Source organism: Apiotrichum porosum (genome assembly GCF_003942205.1).
Source record: "Apiotrichum porosum strain DSM 27194 chromosome Unknown scaffold_5, whole genome shotgun sequence".
NCBI lineage: Eukaryota > Fungi > Basidiomycota > Tremellomycetes > Trichosporonales > Trichosporonaceae > Apiotrichum > Apiotrichum porosum.
The window spans coordinates 725030-748989 of NW_021167112.1; the positions used below are offsets into that span (position 1 = coordinate 725030).

Genomic DNA, 23960 nt, shown 5'->3' on the forward strand with positions numbered 1-23960 from the left:
CGTCCACTCTCCCTCCCTCAACACCATCTCCGTCACTCCGCTCCTCAGTGGGAACACGGCGTGCGCGCGCGCGAGTCCCTTCCTCAAGCCGCCACCCGCGGCGCACGCCGTCTGCTCGGTCTGTGTTGGCCTCAACGTACCTGCTGCGCGCCAGTGTCTCTTGTCCGTGTGATCAGACCACCAGTCCCTCGTCACGCCCCGCCAGCTCTCCCCCCCATCGCCACCACTCCATACCGCCAACTCCCCTTCTCGGCTCGTCTCGTTTCTCGACCGACTAATTGCAACGCGCCCCCGGCCCTCCTCCCTCCTCCTTCACACGTCGCCAACCGAGCTGCGCCAATTCTTGTGTGATCTCCAGTTGGCTATTATACAGTGCGTGCCCCGCTGGTGACTGAGATCCCCATCGGCGGCGACTACCACTTTCAACTCTCCGAGCGTCCCGCCCCCCACCACCCCAACTCGTCTTCGAGTCGGCTCATGAACAGCCATGTCGGGCCATCCGCCGACACTTACAGTGTCAACAGGGGGAGGCCTTCCAACGCCAATCCCCGCAGGACCAGCATCAGTCGTGTCCAGCATGGGAGCGGGGTCACTGCGCAACCGTCCACACGGCGCGCGCCGGAGAGCCCTACCCCCTATGACCCCTGGGTTGCGAATCACCAACCCCGACAACTCGGACAGTGACGACGCACAACCTCAGTTGTCGCCGGCACACGTTTCGCCGTCAAAGACATCGCCTGTGCGAGTGTCGCCGGTAAAAGTGTCGCCAGCGGTCCCCACCAACATTTCGGCGTCGGCGTCCGGCGGCGGCGGCGCGTCGTCGTCATCGTCATCACTTTCACTCTCAACCCCGGGACGTTCACTTCCAAGCACCACCACCGGCGGTACTTCCTTTGCTCCCTCTTCTCCGCGCGCAGAGCGCCCGTTCCCGACTCCACTCCCCTCCATCCCAGCATCGTCCGGCAGCCCAGCACCCTTTGCTTCTGCACCGATCCTCAGCGGCGGCATGGAGCCGCAGGGGTCCCGCGCCCTGCCCCCGCAGCCCCCTCCCCAGCCCGAGCGTCACCTCCGGCGCGCATTCACAAGCCCCACAGAATCGACGACGGCCCGTATCGACCCACGTACAGTGTTCCGTGACACGCCGTCGTCGCCAAACCGCGCGTTGCCACCTCTACCGCCCATAAAGGCAGGCTCCGTACCCTCCCCTAGCGTTGGCTCATCTTCGCAGACCCAATTGATGGCGTCCTTCCCCGCCATTTCACCACCACTCTCTATCCACCAACCGATCACTCCCATATCGGCCGTGTCTGCAGGCTCCTCGGGGTCCATGACCGTTCCACACCGCGTCGCCAGCCCGGACGATCCTCTGACAGGAACGTACATGGGCGCTGGTGGATCGAGGGCACGATCTACCTCTATCAACCAAAAGGTCCTGCTCCAGGCCACCGTCGACAATGAGCAGTTTGCCGTCGTCGACATTACCGGCGTCACTTCTGCAGAAGGAATACGGGAGAAGCTGTTTACGAGGGTGGGTTACCTGTCACCTTGGAGAGGCGCTAACTTGATCAGCTACGATTCCGCGATGACCAGTTCCCCTCGCTTGCCATCTACCGCACAGATATTGGAGAGGTGCCGGACTTGTCACTGTCCAGCGCACTCACACACATGGGCTTGGTCCAACTCGTCGAGAGCCTTGGCGACTCGCGTGCCAGCTTGAAGTTTCTCGTGCGACAGACCAGCATCCCCGACGCCTCAAACGCGACTGTTGTTCCTCCTGCCGCCGAGGCCAACAATGCATTCCGCACGACCCAGAGACCTGGTGTTCCACCAATCCTCACAGACATGGGCCCGGCGCCACCCTACACTCCTCATCCCGCTTCTTCCAGCCACAACTCGAGAGACAGCCTGGGGAGCAATTCCGCTGCTGTCGGCGCTGGCGCCGGCGAGGCTATGGACCGGAGCCGCGGCCACAGTCGCGGCAGCTGGACAAGTCTGAGTGACCGCGAGGAGGACGGAGAGGACTGGATCAACTCCACCCGCCTACCCAACAGCTCTGGATCCAGTCGCTCGCTAAACGCAGAACCCCTTCCGCAGCCGACACAGCGTCCATTCTCACCACCCCATCGCTCAGCCACCGAGCCACCCGAGGACGAGGGAACATACCGTCCCGCACTGCCACCTCGACCACCATCGTCCAACGCTGTTGCTGGCCCGAGCAGCGCCGCTGGTCCTAGCAACGGTGCGGGCACCTCTACTGGTGGTCCTGGTTTAGGTCTCGACTTTGACCTGCGCGGCGTCGATGCAGCTTCCGCGGCGCTCATCCTTGAAATGACGCGTCTGGAGGCCGAGGAAGAACGGCACCGACAAGAGGAAGAGGCTGCGCGTATCGCCCGCGACGAGCTGATTGCCTACCAGGCTCAGGAGACTGAGCGTGAGGTATGGCAAGTCATGCAGCAGATTGAGCTGGAGAAGGCTCGCGAGCGGGAAGAGCAGTCTCGCCGAGACGAACAGCAAGCTCGCCAGGTCGAGGCCCAGGAGCGGCGACAGGAAGAGGAGAGGCGTCGCGCAGAGGAGGCCACCGTCACTCAGACATCGCGCACATGGGAGGGCGACCGCAGCGGCCAGTTTGCCGCCGACAGACGGCAACGCCGCCAGCAGTTCCAGAACCTCAACCAGCAGCAACACGAGGACTGGGCCTCTGCCATTCCCGAGGACCAACGCACGCAGCCCCTTCCCTTCACTGGTCGTCGTACTTCCGACAACCAGCCCGAGCGAATGAGCACGCCGACCTATGGACTGGGTGCCTACGCGTCGCCTCCTGGACAGTATGGCGGCACCGACATGCCCCAGGCCCACACTGCCGGCTCACGGCCACCCATCTATGCCCAGTCAAGCATGGACCGGTATTCGGACAGCCACGAGCAGCAGCAGCGGCTGCATGATCCCCGCTACGCTCACGTGCGTGGTACTGTGCCAGCACCTTCAGGACGTCGTTCGTCTGGCAACCCTCAGCAACAGTATGTCTACCCTCCTTCCGACCACAATGTGCACGGCGCGCGCTCGACAGACAACCTGCGCATGTTCAACGGCCACAATGGGCAGCCGCCCCAGCCGCAAAGGCAGTACTCGAACGGACCCCGCAGTGCCGCCACGCCCCAGGACCCGTACCCTACAATGCACCACCGCGACTCTGGCGGCGACCTCCGCATCATCGACGGACGATACCCGGACCCCACCGGGACCCAGAGGCCTGGCAGCGGACACGACGGTCTCGTCCAGTTCCCCTCGCCCCGCCCATGGCCCGAGACAACAATGTCGCCGCCGCGCGCGCAGACGATGATGACAGGCGTGGGCGCCGGCGTGGATGGTCATCGCCCAAGCACGCTGTACGACCAGAACAGCCCTCGCGACCAGTACGGCTACGGCCGTCCACGCAGTACCTCGGATACGCGGTACGCTACTGGCGGTTCGCTTGTGTCGGCCACAGCTACGGCAACTACTGCCTCGCAGCTGCCGTACACGCACGAGAGTGGCTCCGAGTGGCTAGGTACCCCGGTCAGGCGCGACACTGGCGACTCTTCCATGGACACCATCTCCAACGCCGGCACAGCCATCTCGGACGCCACGACTATCTGCCCGCCGAGCGACTCGGACACTGCGACGGCACGGCCCCAGGACTGGGCACAGCAAATCAACAACATGCTCATGGGCAACGGCGCCATCAGCCATCCTGCCGGTGTACTGGATGCCAACGACATGGGCGAGGCTACGCTCTTCCTCCCTCGCATGTCAGCGTCTGCTCGCGGAGCCGACTCGCACCGGCCCAACCTCAGCATCGACACTACCGAAGAGCCTTCCCAGTCTCACCGTCCGCTTTCGACAAGCGAGTCGGACAGCACGTCGGACAAGAAGGACGAGTGGCATATTCGTCCCGAGCCCGAGCAGCTGTACGACAACCTCCAGCAGTTCTTCCCGAAGATCGACCTGGACAAGCCCATTGTCGACCCGGCAGTCTCGAGCACGCCGTCGACTCCCAATTCGGAGACGTCGCCGCGCACCACACTCGAGCTGCACCGGCCTCCACCTGCACGCCACGAACCCCCCACGACGTCCACACCGTCCAAAATATCGTCCAACCCCGCTCGCGCTGCCGTGGCCATGGCCACCAACGCCATTACGGCCGCGTTCAACAAGAGCGAGCACCGCAAGTCGATCCGAAACGTTGCCGACCTCAAAAAGCGTTCGTTGCAAAAGCACAAGGACGACAAGCACCAGCCGCTCAGCGTTGTCGAGGAGAAGAAGCTCAAGCGCACGTCGTCCATGTGGGGCCACAAGGTGGTCGAGGTCACGCCCTCACGCATGGCCATGGAGCTCCCCGTTGTGGTGCCCGAGGTGCCAGAGTCGCCCGCATCCGACGGCAAGCCCGCGACTCTCAACTGGGTCAAGGGCAAGCTCATTGGCCGCGGCTCGTACGGAAAGGTCTACATTGCGCTCAACGTCACTACTGGTGACATGATGGCCGTCAAGCAGGTCGAGCTGCCGCGTACCGAGCAGGAGCAAAACGACAACCGCCAGCTGAGCATGGTCGATGCGCTGCGCTCTGAAATCTCTCTCTTAAAGGACCTGTACCACCCCAACATTGTCGCCTACCTCGGCTGTGAGGTGTCGGACGAGCACATGTCCATTTTCCTCGAATACGTCCCCGGTGGCACCATTGCGTCCATCTACCGCACCCCGGGCCAGGCGCGCTTCGAGGAGCAGCTCGTCAAGTTTTTCACGGCCCAGATCCTCGAGGGTCTCGCCTACTTGCACGCCAAGAACATTTGGCATCGCGACCTCAAGGGCGACAACATTCTCGTCGACTCGAACGGCGTGTGCAAGATTTCCGACTTTGGCATCTCCAAGCAGACGACGGACGCGTACGACTCGTTTGGAAACGCGACCACCATGAAGGGGTCCATCTTCTGGATGGCGCCCGAGGTGCTGCACTCGCCCAACGAGCGCTCGTACAGCGGCAAAGTGGACATTTGGTCGCTGGGCTGTGTCGTGCTGGAAATGTGGTCTGGCCAACGACCTTGGGGCGACCTCGAGCCCGTCGCGGCCATGCTGCAGCTGTTCAACGGGCGCGGCGCGCCGGCCCTCCCACCCGACATCAAGCTCGACCCTGTCGCGTTCGACTTTCTCTACGCCAAGTGTCTCGTGGGCGACCCACACGACCGCCCGACTGCGCGCGACCTCATTGAACACCCCTTTGTCACTGAGACAGACCCCGGGTGGACGTTTGAGAATTCCAAGATTGGTAAAGCGGTCGCGCAGCGCGGCGCCACCAGCCTGCGCCAGGCGAGCACGTCGACGGGCGTGACGGCTATCGGGGCGTGATTTAATCGGGGTGGATGAGAGGTTAGATGGGGTCGGAGAAGGGTTGGTTGTGTTGTTTACTCTCTCGGACAGATTTCCGGAGCGAGATACCAAACGTCGCCATGGCCTTGCGCATGTGCTATCTGCATGTATCTCGTGCACTGCTATGGACAGGAAAGGCGTTGGGGAGCGAGGAGCGAGGAGCGAGCAGTGACTGACCCGGTGGCTGAGACTGGACAGCTGCAACTGAACCTCACTCACGACTGTTTCGCCGAAGAGCACGGAACACTGCTCTCGCTTGCCAGATCCAGTATATTGGTGGCACCGAGATCGAGATACGGATTTCACCTTCGCGTCCCATCTCGGGTCCCGGAGCGATCGGGACAAGCTCCAGGCCAGGCCCCGCGCAGCAGCACCCCACCAATCCACCGATCCACCGAGGCGTCGTCATGGTTTTCCATCCGGCCGAAATCCGACATCCGAACGAATCTCGCCGCCATACAAGGACACCATGCGAGTGAGCCAGATCTGCCATGCCGCGGAAACGTGGTCAGAGTGCGGGGGTCGGCGGCACCGTGGCTCCGGATGCACAGCGGCATTCCTGGCACGAATAAGTTGGTTGGATATAGATGGGAAAGCCGGGGATGCCGCGGCAGGGCGCGCAGGGCGGTGCGGTAGCGCCGGGGCCGTGCTATCGATGCGTGTGGGTGTGGCACTGGGGTCCCACGACATGGCAGCCTCGGTGCGCGACGCTGGTGTCCGATTTGAGAGGACGCTGTGGGCGAGAGTGAATGGGATGGGACGGTGGCCTGGAGAACTAACTGGTCTCGTCGCGGAGTCGTACACGTCACACCTGGCTACAAACATTAGCGGCTCTCGGCGTCTTCTTCTTTGCCTTTGCCTTGGGGGGCGCAGCGTCTTGTCATGTCAGTCCTTATCGCCGTTGTCCCATTTGTAGCGTCACAGAGTTACTGCCCACTGTCCACAGCTGCTGCCCATCTTCTTCACGTCCATCATGCTCAGAGCACACACACTAAAGCAACCCGTTTGCGCGTCATATATCTCGCATACACGTCAACCAGGCGGCCTACAATATCCCTACATATCACCCACCTCCTGTAACACGACACACCACGCCTCTTGCGAAACTCTGTACACCCACCCTCCCCATACCTCCCTCCTACACGCCCTCTGGGCTCTAGCGGCCGCCGCGACGGCCGCCAGTGCAACCGCCTCTCGGCCAGCCAGCAACTGCCCGCACCAGAGTCCTAGCCCTAGGCCTAGACCTAGCCCTAGCTCCTGCCGTCAAAGGCCCACAGGCCGCGGCCGAGGGACCCCGCCGTGCGCCTGGGCAGCGACACCGAGTCCTCCCAGGGACCCTTGGCGCTGGCGCCGCTCGCTCCGCTACCGGTGCGCTCGTGTGTGCGCTCTGCCGCGGTGCCGTTACCGGCAGGACCACCGGCGGGACGCGTGCCGTTGGGCGGCGAGGTGGCGGCGGCACGCCTGCTCTGCAGCAGGAGGTTGTTGCGCTCGGCCTCGGCCTTGTCGCGCGCCACGGTGCGGCCGCGGAAGGCGTCGCGGTCGCCGTACAGCCCGTGCAGGTTGTCGCGTTCACGTTCGCGCTCGCGCTCGCGTTGCTCACGCTCACGCTCGACCTGGGCAGCAGCGGCGGCCGCGGCCGGGGCGGGGCCAGTGCGCGAGGAACGTTCCTTGTCGCGACGCTCCTTTTCTTGCCTGTCGCGCTGGGCCTCCTCCTCGAGACGCTGGAACTCGGCCTGGCGTTTCCGCTCGCGCTCCTCAAACTCCCAGTCTTCAGTCTGACGGGCATTCGAAGAAGCTGTGGTTGTGGGAGTCGAGACAGTGGGGGCAGGGGTAGCGGCCGGAGTCGGGGTCGAATTGGCTGCTGCTGCTGCCGCGGCGGCGGCGGAGGCGGGAGTGTCGGTCATCTTGGTCTCGACCATGGCCAACAGCTTCTCGGTCTTGAGGAGCATGCCCTCGATCCAGCGCTTGCCCTCGCGTAGCTGCTCACGGTGCTCGGCAAGCTCGCGGCGGCCCATGCTGTAGTGGCCATATTGTGAGCTGGCGAGCGACGCCGACGAGGCGCTGGCACCAATGGCACCTTGGCCGCTGTAGAAGCGCGACGCAGCAGCGGCGTCACGGGGTGGCTCGGGCGAGGCGCGGCGAGGAGGCGAGAGGTGGCTGGCCTTGGGGGCAGCAGACGCCGGCGAAGCACCAGCGCCTGTTGCCGCCGCACCTGTTGCAAGGTCGCGCCTGCCAAAGCTAAATCCACCATACCTGCTCGACGAAAGGTTGGACCAGGGGGACGAGATGATGCTCGAAGCGTCGCGCGGGTTGGGGCCGTAGATCGAGTAGCGAGGGCTGGCGGTCGAGTAGCTGGGCGAGGCCGCGGCCGAACCGGTGGACGCGTTGAGACGCGATGCCGGGGCGTGGGGGACGGGTGCCGGGGCAGCGGCACGACCGTCGGTGGTCTGAGCCAAGGGGGAACGCGAGTAGCGCTCACGCGAGCGCTCGCGTTCCTTCTCGCCCGCAAGGCCAATAAGACCAAGCGAGTGGGCACTGGGGAGGCGGTCGTCCTCTGCCGACTTGCGCTTGACGCCACGGGGCTCGTCGTCCTTGGGGTCAACGTCCATGCGTGAGCCGGCCGATCCAGCGACGGACGGCTTCTCGCGCTTGTCGGGGGACGTGTTGGCCGACACAACCTTGGTCTGAGGTGCAATCGACAAGAGGGTCTCGGCAGCGAGCTGATGAGAGATCTGGGGGAAAACAAGTCAGAAACCTAAACCTTGGGGGGTTTTTGGGGAAAGCAAAAGGAAAAACAATGAAAACATACCTCTGGCCCGTGCTCGCGTTCCTTGTCGTCGCGCTCGCGTTCCCGCTCGCGGCGGTCTTCGATCCACCAGGGCTTCTTGCGCTCTTGGTTGGACCCGGCGCCAGCAGTGGGGATAATAAGCGGAACACCCTTGCGGCGGGCTTCTTGCTCGCGCTGGACCGCGGCTGACGATGGCGCACCAGGAGCCCATGGTGACGAGCCGATGGCTTGGTAAGCCGCACGCGCCTTGTCGTCGCCCGGGTAGTTTGCAGGCTGCTGGCCGGGCATAGGGGCACCGGGTTGCGGAGGCGCAGGGCCACCCTGCGAACCGCCACGGGCGGCGGCGGGGGCGGCAGCTGCAACTGCTGGCACACGCTTGCGGCGCTTGATAACAGTTTTCTTCATGGCAACAGGGCGGGGGACTCCATGGAGCTTGTGGTAGAGACCGCATGCGTTGCACTGAGGGCGACCTTCTTCGTCACGACGCCAGAGAGGGGTGGTGCTGGTACCACAGTTGCGGCAGCTCATACCGACAGGCGTGGCGGCGAGTCCATTGCCGGCGGGGGTGCCACTAGCCTGAGGCTTCTCTGCCGCATCAGACTCGGGGGACGCAGTGGAAGGCTGGGGCTTGGTGTCCAGGCCACCAGGAGTCGAGGCGCCAGATGGGCCACCGGACTGAGCTGGAGTGGTGTTGGAGGTGAGGGGCTGCTGAGGCCGCTGCTGCTGGTAACGGTCGTTGACAGACGACGACCTCGCAAGGCCAGCCATGAGGCCAAGGCCCCACGGGCTCGGGCGATCGGCGGGCCTCTCGGGGGCAGGCGAAGGCTTGGATGGGCGGTCGATACCCTCGGCGGGGCCGCTGTTGGTAGACGCACCGCCCTGGGCAGCAATAGTGTTGTTGTACGTGGGACAGCCTTCACAGGCCGACTTGCCACCGGCGCCGTTGCAACGGCCATCACCGGGACAGGTGCCAGGCTGTGCGTGGTCGGCGGCGGGAGGCGAGTTGGAGACGGGAGCCAACGACCTCCGCTTCTTGGCTGGGCCCTCCTCGTCCTCATCCTCCTTCTTCTTGACTACTGAGCGGCGGGGAGCGCGACGCTTGGGCAGCTTCGAGTCGCCATTCTCCTGCGCGTCGACAGTGGGAGTGCTGCGATCGGGATTTGACTCGAGCTCGTCCTTTGGTGCGACGGATCCGTCACGCGACGGGGCGCGAGAGTTGGGCTCCGAGGTGCCCAGGCGACCAGGGCCGCCTTCAGACTCGGGCGTGTCCTCGTCTCCTCCACGCTCGTTGGAAGAGCCGAAACCTCCCCAACGACCTCCAAACTTTGCGCGCCACGAGCTCATGCCAGGGTTGAGGTTGCGGTTGTAAGGCGAATCTGCCGCGGCAGTCGTATTAGAAGCAGAGGCCGGAGCGGTGGCGGTGGGTGCTTGGGCCGGTGCGGGTGAGTCGTCGTCGTCGTCCAACTCGTCCTCCTCCTCCTCGGGTTGGTTGGCAAGAGAGCCGCGGGTGTCCGAGATACGTGGGGCGGCGAAGCGGTGATACGACCCAAGCGAGGCGGTGCCTGCGATTGGAGAGTGTGGTGCAGATGTAGTGGTGCGGGGGGAGAGTTTGATGTTGGTGGGGGAGGTGGGGGCGGTTGTTGTCTGCAAAGGGGACGCCGTGGGCGCGGTCGGCATAGCGGTCTGCAGAGGATTAGTGTCGGAAAGACGATGGATGATGAGACAAAAGATAGAGAGATGTGATAGCGCGGGAAAGAGGGAGGGCAACGGGGGGTGTGTGGGATTGTGAGGGTATAGGACGCGCTGTCCGCCCGTTCAGGGGCGATCGGTTGGGTGCGAAATCGGAGCGAGCTGCGTGGCCGCGGCCAGCAGGAACGCCGTGCTTTGCACGCAGTCACACACAACACACTGCAAACACACAGTGAGAGGGTGATGCAGTCTGCGTTTCAGGCAGGTGTGGATTAATGCAGATGCAAGCAAACAGAGTATGCAAGGTACACACTCCCGAATGCGCGCCAAGTGGTGTTGACAGCACACGGCGGCCGCGGGCCGGCGGGGATGGTGGGTGTGGGGGGTGGGCGAGGAGGATTCTCTCCGGGCGGCCAGGCAGGCGCAACAGAGCGCGGGAGAAGCGGCGTTATCTGGACGCAGGGCCCAGGTGGCGGCAAGGGGGAGTGGATGGCGAGATGCAAGGACGTGCAGTGCTGCCGGCGATGGTGGATGGTGCGGCGACGAGTGTGGTGGGCACCGGGGGGGGGGGGGGGGGGGGGGGGGGGGGGGGGGGGGGGGGGGATGCGATAGCGGCCAGGTGGTGGAGGAAGACGACGGAAGAGAGGGAAGGGAGGGAAGAAGAGCAAAAACGGGTTATCAACTTACGTGCGTATGTGCGTTCCGAATGGCCTGATGGGTGGCCTGGGGGGATGCTTGGTGGCGGGTGGTTGGGGTGGGTGGCGAGTGGTGTCGCTGAGGATGTGGTGGTGGTGAGCGCGGGGCGATGGAGTGCGGTGGCGGGTGGATGGATAGATGGGATGTGGATTTTGCGTTGCGGTGGGGGGGGCGGATGGATGATGGTGTGATGTAGGGAGGGATGATTAGAAAGATGGGCTGATTATCTGGGCGGGGGGGAAGACGGGGGGACAATGCGCTGGCTGGCCTCTCTGTCGCTCATGCGGGCCCGCGGCCTTCTTTTTCCTCTTCGTCGTCTCTTTGCCACCGCCCTATTGGTCCGAGTGATCCCAAAATGGGCATCCCAAATATGTAATGGCACCGGGGGGTTCTCAAATGCGCTCTCCTCCCTCGCCTCTCGGCTGTTCAAGCCTCACTGATCAGAACATGGACAGAGAGATCCAGAGATCCAGAGAGAGAGACGGGGGGGGACCGCCCCACTCTCCTGTGCGAGTCACACACCATCACCATCTACATGCTATTCCATCATCATCATCATCATCATCACGGAGCATGGAGCGTGGCTGGCCATAATCTAACCTGCCGCTAGTGACGTCGCTCAGACAAGAGCACACGCACAATCTGCCCAAAACAGAACACACACCCCCGCCGCCATACGGGCTCTTTTAGTGCCGTCTCGGCCGCTTAGATGGGAGGGACGGGGGGGGGGGGGGGGGGGGAGGTCACGTTCAAAAGCAACCGCAATGGGCACTCCCTTTTCCCTCGCTGCCATCTCCAGCTCCGCCGCCCGCAATAGCCGGCCCGCATTTTTGTGGGCCAACACGCCGACAAAACGCTGCTCCTCTGCATGTAGCGTCTGGCCCGAAGCATATACCCCGCCCATCAGATTCTGCGATCCATCATATCGTCAGATGGGCTGTGTCAGATTCGGCCAAGAAGCAAAAGGGCAAAAAAAAAAACGCATGCCGGCCGGCCGCACTCGGGCCCTCGTCGTTGTTAGGTCGCTTGAACAGACGACCACGGTGCCGCGTCAGCCGTGGAGAAATACGGGAACGGGCGGCCAGCAGCTGACAACGGTAGCAATCTGCAATCTTTTAATCTGCCCCGCAACCCCCTTCCCATCGGCCCGCAGCGCCGCAAAAAGGTAACGCATCACAGTGGTCCGGCGGTAGGTACAGTGGGGATGGATGTGTATGTATACGTGCGAGCAGCACTGGTACATGACGATGGCATGCATGAGGAGAGGGGGTGCTGCCACCCCCCTCCTCACACGAACAACCGGAAACGACTTTGCGGAATCGCTGCTCGGAAGATATGTGTGACCCGGGTCGTCCAGGGGCCCGATGGGTTTTGCCGATAGCGTCGTGGTGTGCCCGTCCCTGAAAACCTCCCCTTCATCGGCCACAACGGCACACACATCGGCGACACGGCATTAGCAGGATAAGATAGGTCATGTGGCACTCTGGGCCATGGGATATGCCAAGGCGATGGGCCCGCGTACCTGAGCAGCGTGCGAGCAACATGCGAGAGCGTGCACCACACAGAGGACCGTGCACCCACACTGCTACCACTCTGTCGCGGCCGAATGACCTCTGCGGGTCCGATCGTACATCCTGTCGGTGTTTGGTGACACCCCCGTAGTTGGGCGTCAGCATCGGTGGGGGGTAACAGGCCACAGGGGCTGGGAACGACGGGGCGGTACAGTCTTAGTATCAGACGTCGTCATTCGGTTCAGTACGTGATCTCCAATAGGCCGGCCCCAGCGCCAAACGCCTCTCTCTCTCTCGCTCTCTCCAGAATCACCTGGTAAACTTCAATGGCAGTAGTTTTGGCAGTTGCCAAGCAATACCAAAGGCACAAAAGGCAAAGCGTATCGGAGCGACCGGTATCGCACCGGGGTTATCCGATCCCCGAAGCTCGGAAAAGCAAAGGCGAGACACCAAAAGAGACGTGTTCCAAAAACCCCAAGCCAAGCCTTGTGGCGCTTCGTGCCGTGTCGTCGGACCGCTCACGCCCGTGCGTGTGGCTGCTGCCAGACACACCCGCACATCGACCAATAGACTGGAGCAAAAAGGCCGAAAACGGCGTGCAGTGGAAGCAGCAGTAATCTGAAAAGGACTGGGGCTGGAAGCTCTGTGGCATGTGTTGCGCCGATGGGACAGATACAAAGATAGTGCCACGAGTACGTGCCAACAACAACATGCCACACACTCTGCGTTGCGAACGACCTTTGCGAACTGGCGTGCTGGTGGCTCAATTGATCAAGATATGAACACACCATTCGTAGTGGCCGCCGCAGCCCGAACCATTGTTGCGGCCAATTAGACAAGGAGGCTATAGCCCAAGCCCCCGTCGGTCATCGGTGCCGGCGGCACTTGTGCTTTGTGGCACACACGGGGGGTTTTTCAGTGGTGGGCAAAAGATTTGATTACGGATCAGATTACAGATTAGCAGATTTCAAGTATAGTACACAGCCTAGCGCGGGGGCAGGGACGAAAGAAGGAGAAGGGGAGACCCAGGGTGTCGGGTTGCGACAAATGCCCATCAAAATCGATCCGGACACAGGGATAAAGAGGATACGCAACCACCCGGTCAGGATCAACTTGCGGTGGAGCGGGGACGCATGTCGGGCTTGTGGAGAGGGCAACCTCGCAGCCAATCAGTCCGGTCGGTGGGGCTTTCTCGGTCAGCGAGAATAACTTGCGAGCATCGTGGGCTGTCATCGCTTAACGTTTAGATCAACGCCCTCGCACCAGGGTGAAGCAGGTGTACTGGCTCCGGCCGCGCGCACGTTGGTCAGAGCACATGGTGTATGCAGAACGAAGTGGTCATCCTGCCAAACTACTTGTCACCCCGCCGAGCGTGAGGAGGGAGGTGTACGTCGAACGTGACGTGTCACCCCAGTCGAGCCAACAATGGCGAGTGAACGCCAAGCCACACCGCGCAGCATATCGCATTCTTCCTCAGACGGTTCAATGGTCGGTGGTGAATGGCATCGCCGGTGTCCTGAATAATACCAGACCGAGAGGGCCCCCGCCCCACAGAGCATTGACCATTGAATGGTAGACACCCGACGATGAGGCTTGTCATCGCGGGCCCTCCGAGGTCACAGTAGGAAGCGGATTGGCCGGCCCGCCCGTCAACTCCGATGCCATGCCCACAGTCTGCCTAATCTCCTCACCATGTCACCACCGCAGCCGACCCAAACAGCCTAACCAACACGACATCCCGCAGCCGTGGTGCCCACCCACCACAATCCCGGGCCGACATTGCGGCGGCGCCACCGCACTCGGTGAGACTCCACAAATTCCTAATCGCTTGCATACACACGCAATATCCTGCCGTTTCCGCACCAGCGGTCCAAGCGTCGAGCGCCACCGATGGCTGCTTTACAGAGCGCAGAAAAAAAGCGTACACACACGCACACTCATTTGTTTGTCGGCTGTCGGCTCCCCGCTGTGTACCACCGCATTGAGTATGCGTGTTGACGACAGTAGCACCGAGGAGCGGTCAGCAGCAGCAGATCCCTCCCTCCGCAGTGGCCAGTGTGTTCGTTGACGATCAATCTGGTCTGGGCTGTCGCCATCTAATCCGCGTCCGCGCATCGCACGCTTGATGGCCGAACCAACCGGGTAGGTCCGTCGGCCCAGTACCAGCCGCAAAGCAGCGCGAGTACGCTGCCCATTTCATCCCCTCTCCGTTTCTCGTCCCGCGCCGCCGCCGCGGACATGATCAGCCTCAGCCTCGGTCTCGTGGGGCGGGGGTAGGGTGTGGGTGTGGGTGTGGGTGGGTGTGGGTGACATGCATCGTGGGGCTGGGGACAGCATGTGAGTTGTTCCGAGGCGTGCGTGCGTCAGTACATTCGTGTGGGCAGTTTTGCCTATTGCGCCTTTTCCCTAGATTGAGTCCTGAGGTCGTCGCAGATGCGAGAACCCAGGGCGATCCCCGCGCGCTATCCTTATCCTGTCTCTGGTCAGATTTGCACGCCGGCGCTGCGGGGGCGGCGCTGGCGGAGCAGAGGAGTGACGGTGGGGGTGGGAGGGTAAATGCGAGTTTCCGGGCCGGAACGAACGCAAACGGTGTTCGGTGTGGTCGGTCGTTCTCCGTCGCCGGATGCCAGCAGTGCATCCCACTCCGTCCCCTCTGTCCCGGGCACCTGGCATGCATTGAATTACCATGAACAGAGGGTTGTATTGCATCCCCAACGGCCACACCACAACGGGTCCGCCGGCCCCATCTTCTGCCCCATTTGGTTCCTCCCATCTCCGCTGTCTCGGTCAAAGACTCGGCTTTCAGCCGCCGGGCCGCCGGATATTCGCCCCATATCGCCGCGAACGTTCTATATCCCGACTCGCAAACCGCGAATGTGGCACTTTTTTTTTGGTTGCCGCGTCCCGAAGGATTTTTCGGCGACGGCGGAAGCAAATAGATCAAAAGATCTGATTGTGCGCGGGCGGAGAGCGGACACGAGTGGCCCCGCCCGTGATTACGATGTCTTGATTTGACGACATTCCCGCCTCGTCTGACGTCCGAACGTCCGGAGCGACAGAGAGCGAGCGAGGGATATGCCATGCCCCCCCCCCACCACCCCCCTCGTCAATCTCGTCAGAACCGCAGACCACAGTATGGCCGCTCGGGATCACCCTGCTCCTATGTCGGGGTGACATGTGGGTCGGAAACGTTGCGGTGGGTACCGCCGCGCACCAGCGTGGCCTCCAGCGCGGCCACGCAGCGAGCCCACATGGCCACCTGCGTGTCCGTCAGCGCAGACCGAGCTCGCTCGGCCTCTGACCGCAGACGTGTCCTGCGTCTCTGATCTGATGCCGGGGGTATCATCCATGCCGCGGACAGGCCCCGGGCGCCACCATCGGTGGTGTCCCCTGACACCCACGCGACAGATCAACCCATGGGCCATGGGCCATGGGCACGCCTGTGGGTGCCGATTTTGCCTGCAAACGCCTGATTTCGTTGGTGCCAATGCGGCGGCAGCCCGGCGTTTGCGGCGAGTGTGAGTGTTGAGTGTGAGAGGGGGGGTTAAGACAAGGAATGGATGTGCTGGGCAAACAAGACCGTCCTCTTGAAACCGAAACCCTGGTGTGGGTTTCTCTGTCGGTCGATGCATGTTGAATGCGATTCACGGACGATCTCGGCCGTGGGGGGACGCCACGACGCCACCCATCTGATCAACATGGCCTCGGACACAATATTACGCAATCTGCTAAACCCCTCGTCGCAAATAGCAGCGGGGGGCGACTTATCACGGGGGTTCTAAATAAAGAGAAGGATGCAACACGCGATTTCTATTTCCACACCCAGCGACACGCGCGAAAGCGAGATCATGTGGCATGTGGCATGTGGCCGGCTTGGCCTTTTGGTGTGTGTGTTCGGTCCGACATGTCTTGGCGTAATGCTCCTTTCGGTCCGACATCCACTGCGTATACCCACCCCAGTGTGCGCAGCAGGACCCGGCGGTGGCCACACAAGCTTTACATGCAAACGCTGCGACCGTGCCTCTGCCCTCTCGTCGGCACTCCTACTGGCGGTCGCGAGGTGACTGACTCGCGACCACGACCACGACACATTCCTACTGACAGATCTCACCCGGCCGCTTCCGCGCTCCCACGCACGTCGCGCTTCGCACTACACAAAACGTCAGCGTCCGTGTGTGCTGCGCGTGCGCGCGCTCGCGAGCGCGCAAACTCGCCGCGTCGCTCTCCACGGCCCACTGGTCCACAACCAGCACATGACCTCCGCGTTCATCGGAACAGTTCCAGGTATCGCTGTATCCGTTCCAGCGTCAAGGTGCGTGATACCGCCGGAACCTGCACGGCCGCCGCGCTGGGACGGGATTACCCATTTCCAGTCAGTCACAAGAAACCCAAAAAGCAAAGGAAGACAAAACGATAATCAATCTGGTTACAGGCCCCGTGGCAGGCACCTCTGTACAGGGTATGGTACATGCTACAAAGAGTGGGTCCGTCCAGTTGCTCGGAGGTTGCGTAAGGGGTTGTTGGTGGGTCCAAGCTAGCCCAATGTCACTGTCATTGCAAGGTCATATGTCCACCGTGCCGATCGTGGAGTGAGGCGAATAATACACCAAAAATTAAACAGCAATGCACAGAGAACGGGCACAACGGCCATTTCGTGGAGGTCTTGCAGTCGCCACCTCGGACCCACGCCCTCGCCCAAGTCCATCGCTCGCTGCCTCCATCGGTCGCAGTCACTCGGACGCAGTCGCACGGAACGCTTTTGCTTGGCAAATTGGGGCGTTGCAAATGAACAACTCGGGGGGTGTGGAGAGCTGAGAACGGTACGCGCTAACTAAGCGACGAGTGTCGGTGTGGCGCACCAACGAGGTATGTGGCAGGCTAATCCACGGGGGCCACCCTGCCGCCCGTTTCCAGACGTTACATGAGCCCCGTCTGCTCGAACATGACTGGCAACAGTCAGAAAATGCAATTAAAAGGGGCACGTGGGCCATAACTCACCGTCGACAAACGTGTTCCAGAACTGGCTCGAGTTGGGGTCGGCGCCAAGTGGCACCGCGGCCGGGGGCGCCGGGTAGAAGCCATTATGCGTCGCCGGAGGCGCAGCCGGCTGGCCAACGACGTTGACGCCGTCTCCCGCGTTCCAGGTGTACTGGCCTGCATTGGGGTCCACAGCGGCAGTCGCCATCTGCGGCGGAGGCACGCCGATAGCGCCTAGGTGTGTGCTGCCAACAGGTCCATAGTCGTATGCCGACGCAACGCCAGGTGCGACCCGGTCGTACTCCGAGTTGGCCGCCATAAACTGGTCAAAGAGGACCTGGACCTGGTCGTCCTGCCTGACGCCCGACTCTGACGCTGGTGTGTGTAGGCCCTGGTCGACGTCAATTGCCGAAGTGGGGGCCGCACTTACACCAGCGCTCGGTGCGCTGCCTTCCTCTGCAGATCCGGGACGGGACGCAGCGAGCGATCCACGCCGCTCAGTGCGCGCGTTCGAGACACGCTCACTCGACAGTGTCTCGAGCGGGTGGGCCGCCTTGGGTGGGTCCGCCTGCTGCAACGCCGTCGCGCGTTTATGGAGGGTGTAAATCTGATGTCAGAGAGCAAATCCTTTTCTTTTGCAAGGACTCACAATTTCCGCCTCCTTTTTGCTAAACTCATCGGCACTGTGCGGGTGGTGGGACATGAAGTTTGCCAAGATGTTCCACATGTCACTCGCGTGCGACGAGTGGGGCTCGAGGAGGAGACAGATACCTGCAATCATGGCCGTGTTCTGGGAGACTGTTAGCAAAAATAAATAAATAAAACATCTCCAAGTGCTACTCACAAACTCGCGGAACGAGCCGCCGAGGAGCGTCTCGAAAAAGTTGGGCGTCTCCGTGTGAAAGGCCTGGCGCTGCGGAGCAGGTCAGTAACAGCTGTGTAAAGGGCAAGCAAGAGGCCGGGGCGCACTATTTTGAAATCTGTCACTGCGGCCTCGAAGCAAGCGCGACGCGACACCGAATAGCGGTCGTTGTGGATTTGGCGCAGGAACCACGGGCGATGGAGAATGATCGTGTAGTGCAAGATTTCCGTTTGAATATAATACCTGTGCGTCGGCAAGTACCAGAGGTCTGTAAAGGATGCGTCAATAACCACGCATATTCCAGGCTGTAGGCTCTCGTGCTCACCACCGTCAAACGACTTGTCCGGGTTGAGCATCTTGAAAGCGGGCGGAAGCTCGTCTCGCAGCTTCTTGAGCTCGGCATCAATGTGCTTGACGTCCTGGTACTGGGTCCGGCCATGGAGGCGCTGGAAGCTGCGAACGATACGAGCCACAATGTCGGCGAGGCGTTTGCGCAGGATGAGGTAGGTGGCAAACGTCGGCTCTGACAGCGGTTTCGACTTGAGCGTGGCGGAATGTTCAAGCTCGTACATGTTGATGTTGCTCGGCAGCAGCGTGTCGTAGAACATGGGGTCGATGGTAGGCGGGCGGCCGATCAGGCAAGAGTACGTGGCGTCGGCATGACACAGGTATGACCAGAGACGCCGGCGGTACTCGACCGTATACGGATCAAGACGCAGCCGAGTCCCATCTCGGTGCAACCCAATCGCCAAGCCGGTCGCCACAGCTGCCCTAAACATCAGCCAGCCCTCAGCCAGGCGGCGTTCGTGGACAAGGACCAAGTACAAGCCGAGCTGGAAGCCACAGTTAGCACAAGGGGAAGGATAAAAACGCCCCCAAATTGGAAACAAGGGCTTGCTTGGGGGATGGAAACTCACCAATATGCGGGCCTCGACGAGCTGGAGGTTTTCGGCATTGAGAGACGTCGAGATCATGATCCCAAACTGAGCTCCCCAGAACAACTTGAGACTCAATTTCCGGCGCTCCTCTTCTTGCCCGGCCCAGTCAGAGGGCACCAGACGCAGTGAAATGGCGAGAACGGCGAAAATGAGGGGCAGAGCCAACACAGACTCGGGCGTGATTTCTCCTCGCGAGGCGTAAACCGCCTCATACGCTGACGTGATGAGCCACAAAGCCACGACATGTTGTTCGGCACCCTACTGGGCGTTTTGTTTGGGACATACCTTTACGAAACAGTCTCTGGTCGATGGGGTAGCGGACGTGGTTGACCTTTTCGAAAAAGAACCCGACCAATTGGTCGGCAAGGGATTTAGCAGGCAGATCATGCAATGACTTGTGCAACTGCGAACGACGTCAGCAAACACACCGGGTTAATCAGTAAAATTAAAATCACAGTGATCGATGCGCCCTCCTCCACAATGTGTTCCAGCTGTTCGCCGACGGTACCGTGATAATCGAGGCCGAGACGAATGGGCCCATTTTCGTCACCGCGAGGCAAAGGGTTCCGGCTCGCTGTACCGCGGTCGAGACCGCCAACCCAGGCCTCCTCTCCACTCTCCGTGTTTGTGTCGTTTGTCTCGTTCGTTTCGGAGCGTGCCACTGCAGCCGGGGCAGACAGTCCACCAGCCGAACCCGAGTCTGGTAGCGGACGCCCCAGTTGTGCCGAGGGCGGTCGGTCTTGAGAGTCCTTGGCTTGCGGATGGACTGCGGGGGCAACGTTAGCAGACACGCTAAGCAGGTTGTTTCACGGTGCCAGAGGCCAGAGGAAAAGGGCCGAGAGCCGAGGCGGCAGAAAAACACAAAGCACGGAAACTTAAAAGGAGTAGGCACTCTATGAACTCACATTGGCGCCACTCGGACAGGGATGACGAATCCACGCCGTCCATTCGGTCGAGGACTGCGTTCATCATCTTCTCGAGCTTGGAAACGCGGACGCTCATCGTGGGAAGGATTCCCGACGAGCTTGTCACCGGGCGGTCGCCAGGGATCTTTGTTGTCCGCACTCCATCGCCGTTACCGTTATCTGTTTTTGGTTTCTGTGCCCGCGGTGGCGGGGATCCAAGCCGGGAACTGGGGATGCAGAGGTGAGGTACCTTGCGGCTCAGACAGTGCTGGCAAGGAGTCTCGCGGTTGCATTTCTGCTTGCGCTTGGCACACTCTGCACACGAAAAGGCCTGACGCCGCTTCTTTTTCTTTGGTGGTTCGGCGCCGTCGGGTAGCGGAGCGGCGGCGTGTTTGGAGTTGTTGGACGACCGCGATGAGCTGGACTGTTGCGGCGCCGTCACACCCTGGATAGGTGAAGGTTCTGGCCGGGCCATTGACATCTGGCCATTAACAATGCCAGGCGGCGGAGGATGGCCTCCGCTGCTGGACAACTGGTCGCGCGGAGGGCCGGCAGAAGAGTATGGGGGAACAGGGCCATCCTCTTGACGATATGGTTCGGGCTTGGCGTACCCTTGTGGATGTGCCGCTGGACCATCCCACCCATGACGAGCTGGTGCATAGTCTGTCAAGCTGGGCAGTCTGTCGGAATAGCGTGGACTGACGCCCGGGACGGGAGGACTCCAGTGCCCCGAGTTGCGGCCAGAGGGAAGCGGCCGCATGTCATGTCCGGGAGGAGATGTGGCCGGGGCGTTGTTGTTCATGGACGACGAGCTGGCGGCGTTGCTGCTCCATGCTCCGGGATCGGTGAGGCCGCCGCCCGCAAGACCAGCTGAGGGCGATGGGGCGTCACGGACGTCCCGGAGACTCGGGGATGGAGGATAGTACCCGCGTGGACTAGCGGGAATGGGCGGTGGCAGGCCATGGAGGAAGGACGAGGACCGTGGAAGCGGTCTGTCTGGGAGAAGGGGATAACGGTCGCGATCGCGCTGCATTGCGCTGTCGATGGTGGACGAACGGCGCCGAATTGGCTTATGCAGTGCGAGGGGAGGGGTTTGTGTGTGTTGGGTAATGAGAAGTGTAGGGGGGAGTGGGGAGGAGGAGGACGAGGAGGGGGTTTGTGCGTGGGTGGGTGGGTGGCTGCCTTTGAGGGCCACGGAACGGTCAAAGTGTCCGAACCTTCGGCAATGACGAACGCGGGGTTGGGCGGTCCGATCTCTCTCTCTTTGTGGATTGCGAGCGAGCAACGGGGGGCAGCGCGCGGGACCAGGGGGGGGGGGGGTTGCAAGAGGAGATGTTGGATAGGGAGTATGCTTGGAATGCACGGTCTGCAACGACCGCAATGTTTCACTCGTGCTATGCTTTGTGCGCGAGCGCGTGTGGATGGGTGTGGGTGGTGCTATCGTGTTTCCGGGCGTGTGTCGTTTGGTTTCTGTTTCGGTGGATGGCAACTGCTTGCGCTGCTTCTCGGGGGGGCCCAGCGGCAAGCAGAGCCGGCCAGCCAGCCAGTAAACGAACGAGCCAAAAGGGTCTCGGGGCCGTGCTTTCTGCTCTGTCTCTGTCTCTCTCTCTCTTTGCCTTTGTGTGCCCGTGCGTGCGAGATCTCTCGTGCGTTGGGCCAGAAGGCAGCGGGGGAGTGGGGGGGGGGGGGGGGGTGTGGAAAACAAGGGACGAGTTGGCCGCCGAGACGAGGCTTGACGGCTTGCGACGGGCGACGACGAGGCGTACGAGGCGTTTGAAAAGGGTGGAGGCGGGGGAGAGACAGAGAGGGTCGATGTGGGTGTGCGTGCAGGGTTGATGGTGGTGGGTGGGGGACAAGTGGACGGTGTATATGTAGATGCACGATCCGTAGTGGAGAGATGGAGAGAGAAGGGAGACGGCGAGTGGAGCCACCAAATGGTAGTGCTCCTCAACACACGACACGACACAAGAAACAGCAGAGGGTGGGTTCCAGATGCAAAGGAAGGAGAAAGGAGAACAGACGGCAAAACGACCGTGTTTCTGGCCCCAGGTGCACATGGCCAGGTGTGCGTGCACACAAATGAGCGCAGACGGCGTCTCGGCGCGACTGTTTGCAGCCTGGAGAGCTGGAGCATTGCGATGGCTGTTTTACGACGCCTCCCATGCTGACCTGCTGCTGGGCTTACATATGCTGCATGCCCTCTCTCCAGGCCAGCAGGCCAGCAGGTCCTCGGCTAGGTGGACGGGCCAAAGGGAGGCGCGCAGGCTCGTTGTACAGGTCCAGCTCTCGCAACGGCGGGCCAGGAGAGCAGAAAACACCCACACTCGCGCAAAGTCGGTGCATCCGCGCTGCCCTCTCTCAGTGAAAAGGCAAAAGTGACAAGCTCTGCACTTGCCATGTGCCAGGCAGGTCCATGGCCCCAGGTCCAACAGACGTACACCACAGCCAACGCGCGCCGCCCCGAGCCGCAGAGCCGCACATCGCAAGGGGGGCCGGCCCGCGTTGCTCTTCCTCATTTTGGACGAGTAAAGAGCGTGGAGGGCTGCCGCGCACGCAAAGAAAGTCCATTGCGCTTTGAGCAGCAAGCAGAGTATAGGCGGAGACGCCGCGCCGCACGACCGCTCTGCTGCTCTGCGAGCTCTACAGCCTGGCAGTGATGGGTGGGTGACGCCAGGTCCGGCGTGCCCGGTGCCAGAGACGCCTTCCAACGCCTACTACGCCTTCTTTCGTCCCCAAGGTGCGTTTTTATGGGCACCTGACGCCTGCGGGCTTTGCGCCAACTGCTGTCTGCACGGCCGGACACGCCAGACCGACGACTGCCAGACAAACAGTAAGAGGGCCAGACAAAAAGGTGGGGCGGATACAGAGGGAGAGAGAGGAGAGAGAGGAGAGAGAGGAGAGAGAGGAGAGAGAGAGAGCAGCGACGGAAATACGGAAAGCACCACCCCAGTTGCCGCTGCATACCGGGCGACGTGCGCTGCCAAAGGTTAACAGGATCTCCGGGTGCACATGGGATCCAGGTAGTCCATCCCAGGCCATGCCCATGCTGAGCCCGGCCGGGGGGGTTGACAGGTTTCTAGGGTACCAGGACCTGCTTCCTGCGCGGGCCGACTGGGCCGCCTGACACCCCAAGACATCTCCCGGTCCAAACGTCAGCCACACCTCTGCTCTGCGGCAGCACTGGGCGATCGCCCAGAACCCAGCATTGGTACTGATCCAGGACAATGGTGAATGGGCGGACGCCGGGAAGACTGGGCACATGGGCATGGCGTCGCGGGTTTACTAATCCGCATCAGACCGGACAGGAACAATCGCGAGCGCTCTCTCACACGGAGCGTCCAACCAGTTGGGCCACAGACGGTACGTTAATGTGGTTAATGTGCGGCTATTTTGTGCTCTCGCCGCCGCTGCCTCCCCTCGCGTCTCTGTCAACAACAGGGATATGCGTCCAGGCAGCAGTCAGTCCCCCTTCGGGCACCTCGGCAATCGCCACACGCGTAGTACGTGCCCCAACAGACCGCAGATCCACTCTGTGCGGCAACGTACGGCAACGTCCTCCACGGTGCGCCCATGGAAACTGAGCGGGCCCATCGCGTCCGGCCGCGCGCGGCTGAAGCATCTTCACTACCATGGATCGCAACCCCCACTCTTTGGGATCTTGGGAAGAGTGGGGGTGTGTGGGCTCGAAGGGCCGGACGGACTGCCTGGGATAAATGTGCGCCGTCCAGGGCGCCTGCAACGAACAAAGAAAAAACGAGGAACAAAGTCGAGGTACGACGACGATAGGGTATACGACACGACAACGACAAGGCCCGCACGTTTGCCGCGCGCGCCGGGCCCACCTGCCACTACAACTCGCAACTCAATCTTCGATCACCGTGATTGCGGTGGAGAAAGAAAGACATGTCATGGCCTCGATGCGCAGTATCGGGGTCCTCCCTGCTTTTTTTGCCATTAGGCCCAATATGCCAGGTCGTCAGAGCGCGCGAGCGCGGCGAACCGGCAAATCAGTATTTGATATGGCAGATCATAAACCATCAACCCGTGACTCGTTACGCATACGGCATCGAGACCCCAGCCGCGAAACCTCCGCCAAAGCTCCTCTGTAGATTGCGTAACCAGTTGGAAAGGGCAGTACAAATGTGCGCGAAACGTGGGTGGGTCTGTTCAGTCTGCCCAGTCGACACGCAGCTC

At 61.7% G+C, this 23960-nt stretch overlaps 3 protein-coding genes across 3 annotated transcripts; 1 reads left to right on the forward strand and 2 right to left on the reverse strand.

Annotated features, from left to right (window-relative positions):
- Positions 1–637: 637 nt before the first annotated feature.
- On the forward strand, positions 638–5379 carry EHS24_007552 (uncharacterized protein; the record flags this gene model as incomplete). Its single annotated transcript, XM_028622909.1, has 2 exons — positions 638–1528; positions 1591–5379. The coding sequence occupies 2 exons, from the start codon at positions 638–640 to the stop codon at positions 5377–5379; spliced, it is 4680 nt and encodes a 1559-aa protein (XP_028476802.1).
- A 1271-nt stretch (positions 5380–6650) lies between these two features.
- CIR1 (putative electron transfer flavoprotein subunit) lies at positions 6651–9865 on the reverse strand (the record flags this gene model as incomplete). The annotated part of the gene is made up of 2 exons (XM_028622910.1): positions 6651–8132; positions 8210–9865. 2 exons carry the CDS (start codon positions 9863–9865, stop codon positions 6651–6653), a joined length of 3138 nt encoding a protein of 1045 aa, XP_028476803.1.
- Positions 9866–17001: 7136 nt separating this feature from the next.
- Positions 17002–20799, reverse strand: EHS24_007554 (uncharacterized protein; the record flags this gene model as incomplete). The annotated part of the gene is made up of 12 exons (XM_028622911.1): positions 17002–17030; positions 17083–17452; positions 17492–17668; positions 17711–17851; positions 17906–17974; positions 18031–18191; positions 18249–18756; positions 18841–19076; positions 19147–19264; positions 19317–19627; positions 19767–19911; positions 20017–20799. 12 exons carry the CDS (start codon positions 20797–20799, stop codon positions 17002–17004), a joined length of 3048 nt encoding a protein of 1015 aa, XP_028476804.1.
- Positions 20800–23960: the final 3161 nt, after the last annotated feature.